This window comes from Trichechus manatus, unplaced genomic scaffold, assembly GCF_000243295.1.
Source record: "Trichechus manatus latirostris isolate Lorelei unplaced genomic scaffold, TriManLat1.0 scaffold00024, whole genome shotgun sequence".
Classification (NCBI taxonomy): domain Eukaryota; kingdom Metazoa; phylum Chordata; class Mammalia; order Sirenia; family Trichechidae; genus Trichechus; species Trichechus manatus.
The window spans coordinates 2,182,410-2,185,773 of record NW_004443960.1 but is presented as its reverse complement, the minus strand read 5'-3'; the positions used below and the strand labels follow the sequence as shown (position 1 = coordinate 2,185,773).

Below are 3,364 nucleotides of genomic sequence, written 5' to 3'. Positions count from 1 at the left end.
CGCTGCCCCTCAGGTCAGAGCACTCCAACAGCCCTGTCTTCAGGGGCCCTCGGGAGCACGCTCACCGTGTGAACGAAGAAGGTTTTAAAGTTCTTGGCCTCCGGCCGGAGCTCCTGTGACCACGGGATCTCCCCTTTCAGGACTTTGTTGACGGGATCCACGTAGTACAAATGGGGCCCTTCCGTGAGCAGTAACTGTCGTCGGCGTGCAAACAAACCCTGAAGAAAAGGCCCAGTTATAAAGCTCAGAAGTGAGTGCCGATGGTGCTTAATGCTTCCCCAGGGGTGGCACCCTCTTCAGGTAGTCCCAGCACGGGGGCGCCACCAGGCCCCTGGCCGAGAGGCTGATCCAGTGGCCTGCCTGCAGCATCTCCACCCCTCCTCACACTGAGGGGGAGGGTCTTGTCTTGGTGGGAGGGCATGGGGTGGCTGGGGCACAGCAGGGCCACCCAGGCAGGAGGGAGATTTGGGGAGCCTCGTATTTGAGAATTCTGCTCCATCTGCATCAACGGTAACAACCCGTGTGAAACAAGTCCAGTGAGATACTAGGGCTGTCGCGGCGGGGAGGGGAAGGCCACCCCGCTGGACACAGATGCTCACACCTCCGAGCACTGCCTCCCGTGTGTCCCCCCCATGTCCCCTCACTATTAAACCCAGAGACCATCTCTAAAAGGTGAGGCAGCAGGAAGGCACCGCGCTGGCAGCGCACGGGAGCCGGCGGGGACCTGGCCCCAGGCAGCGCTGCGGTGCGCGCTCACTCCAGGGGCAGCGTGGTGGACTTACCTTCCGCTTATCTACTGGACCCATTTTTAGTATTAAGTTATTTTCTACAAACTGGTGCCTACAAAGAGAAGAAAACGAGGATGAGAAACTCAAGAGGGGTGCTGGACAGAAATTCTCCGACAGCCCCCCCCACCCCACGGCCAACGCCCCCCCACCCCCACGGTGAACACCTCCCCACGGTCAGTGCCCCCCCATGGTCGCCCCCACCCCTGGGCAGTCTGCGTTCACCGGCTCTCCTCCTTCTGAGCCCCACTTTAATCAGGTGAGAAAACCCAGAACGTGACTCAGCACTCAAGCGTCCATTTGCCTCGGTTTCCCTTCGGGATCTGGTCTAGAGACTACAGACACCAGAACCATCGCCCACTATCGCTTGTCACTTGGTGGAAACTGGAGCCACAGAGCTGAGCTGGAACCACCCTCATTTGTCACCTCAGACCCCGTGAAGGGTGGGTGCCACTGCGAGCCTCCGTCAGCATGAAGTTTGCTGTTCTTAACCCCACCCCCGAAACTGGATCCCCGTGCAGGCTCCAGACCTAAGGAGTGGTTTAGTCACAGACCGCTAGAAGGCCGGAGTCAGAACTGGCCTAGGAACTTCCCGCCCAGCCCTTCCACCGCAGTAACAAGGCAAAGGCTCTGGACCAGGCTGTGCAGGGGGGAAGCTCCCAGCGCAGGCTCCAGCTAGCAGGCACACCCCACTGCGCTTTAGATGTCCCTTGGATTTTACTGAAATTCCTGATCTGAGTTCTACTATAGAGGTATTACGTTATACAGCTGAGAAGGAGCCCTGGTGGCGCAGTGGCTAAGTGCTGGGCTGCTAACCAAAAGGTTGGTGGTTCAAACCCACCAGCCGCCCTGCAGAAGAGAGATGTGGCAGTCTGCTTCTGTAAAGATTACAGCCTTGGAAACCCTGTGGGGCAGTTCTACTCTGCCCTAGGGAGTCACTAGGAGTCGGAACCGACTCGACGGCAATGGGTTTGGTTTTGTACAGCTGAGAAAGGCCTCCCATGATTGCCATGTCACTGGAAAAAGAAAGAAAACGAACTCTTTCTCCAACTATTCACAAGCTCCCGTGGGACCAGAGACCGCGGGCTCGTGTAAAAAGACCGACCCAAAGCCTGAGCCGTCCTCACATACCGAACACGGCCTGGTCAGCAGAGCCGGTGGGGCCCAGCACCTGTGCTCAGAGTGCTGGGGGGGGGTCTCACACTGAGAGGCCAGCTGCAAGTGACCCTGACACAGGCAGTGCGAATCTTAAGAACTAAGAAGAACTTACAAGAAATGTGCTGTGGCCTCCGTGAGGCGGGGAGTGATACTTGACTGAGACACACGAGAACAAGCCCAAACAAACAAACAGCAAGGCTGGACGCGGACATGCCACCACCCTGGGCGGGAGACGCGACGTCGGAAAGACATCTGCTCTTCCCGGATTCGTTTTTATGGTTTAATGCGATTCTTTTTATAGAACTTGACAAAGCAACTCTAAAGTTCAGCGGGAAGAATAACCACGTGAGAGCTCCAAGGAGATTTCTGAAAAGGAGGTCCTGCAAGGGGGGCCGACGGCACCGCACAGAAGGCACAAAAATACACGGACAGAAAGCTGATCACACACAGGCCTGGCCACGCACGAATTTACTAAAGGAAGAGCCACAAATTAATGGGGGGAAGATATTTATTTTATAGTTAATATTATAAATTTATTTCATACTGTATTTAATTATCCTGGGGTCAGCTAAGTGACTCCGTGAGGTGTCGACCTCCAGGGCAGCCGCCTCAGCACAGGGACAGAGGGTCACATGGGACCTCTGGGGCCTCAGCTTTCATATGCGCCAATGTAAGCACCAGACGGCTGAACAAGAGGGTCTTAGAAAGGAAACAATAAAAAGAGGACTAGATATTTATCCAGCCTGAGCAGGAGGGAGTACTCTCTAAGCTTAAAGCAGAACAGATCACCAAACACAGGGTAGCAGACATGGTGACATGAAAACAGAATTAATAGGTGAGCAGGCTGGGAAAGATTTTTAGCAAATTCAACTCACATAAGGTCAGCATCTGCCCTCTGCAGACTGTTTAAAGAGCGAGCTGGAAGGCCTAGAGCCGCCACAGACATCTGGGCACACTCCCAAGAGAGGAATTAGGCGAAGCGAGAAACTTCTCAACAGCTCTCAATAAAGAAATGACATGGAACCCGACTTGTCGCCTGTGGGGTTGGGGTGATGCTTAGTGGACGCTGGGGAAGTGCAGTTCTTGCCCCCAGCTCTGGAGGCCCTGAAACAGGCTCTCTGAGGAAGCCCTCTGGCCCAGAACCCACCCTAAGGGGTGGGGGTGAGGAGCAGAGATGTCCCGGCCCGAGTTTATTCTAGAGAAACTGAAGCCACAGAAAGCCTTCAGCAAGAGAACATCCCTCGCCCCGCAGAGTGAGGACACCATGTTGACCAGCATCAGCCCCCTCGCACGAGCACCTCCGGTAACCCGCCCGTGCGCGCGCACGCACGCACACACACACACGGTCCCACCACCCTCACCTCCACATATACACACACACACCCACACACACGGCCCCACCACCCTCACCTACACACACA

The 3,364-nt window shown here is 55.6% G+C and overlaps 1 protein-coding gene across 1 annotated transcript in view; it reads right to left on the bottom strand.

Annotated features, from left to right (window-relative positions):
* Positions 1 to 3,364, bottom strand: part of PDPK1 (3-phosphoinositide dependent protein kinase 1) — a 31,444-nt gene that overhangs the window by 2,873 nt on the left and 25,207 nt on the right. Inside the window, exons 11-12 of the mRNA XM_004373407.3 lie at positions 783 to 840; positions 66 to 218 (exon numbers count right to left, since the gene is read on the bottom strand). Coding sequence (XP_004373464.1) covers positions 66 to 218; positions 783 to 840 — 211 coding nt within the window. The remainder of the gene's footprint in view (positions 1 to 65; positions 219 to 782; positions 841 to 3,364) is intronic.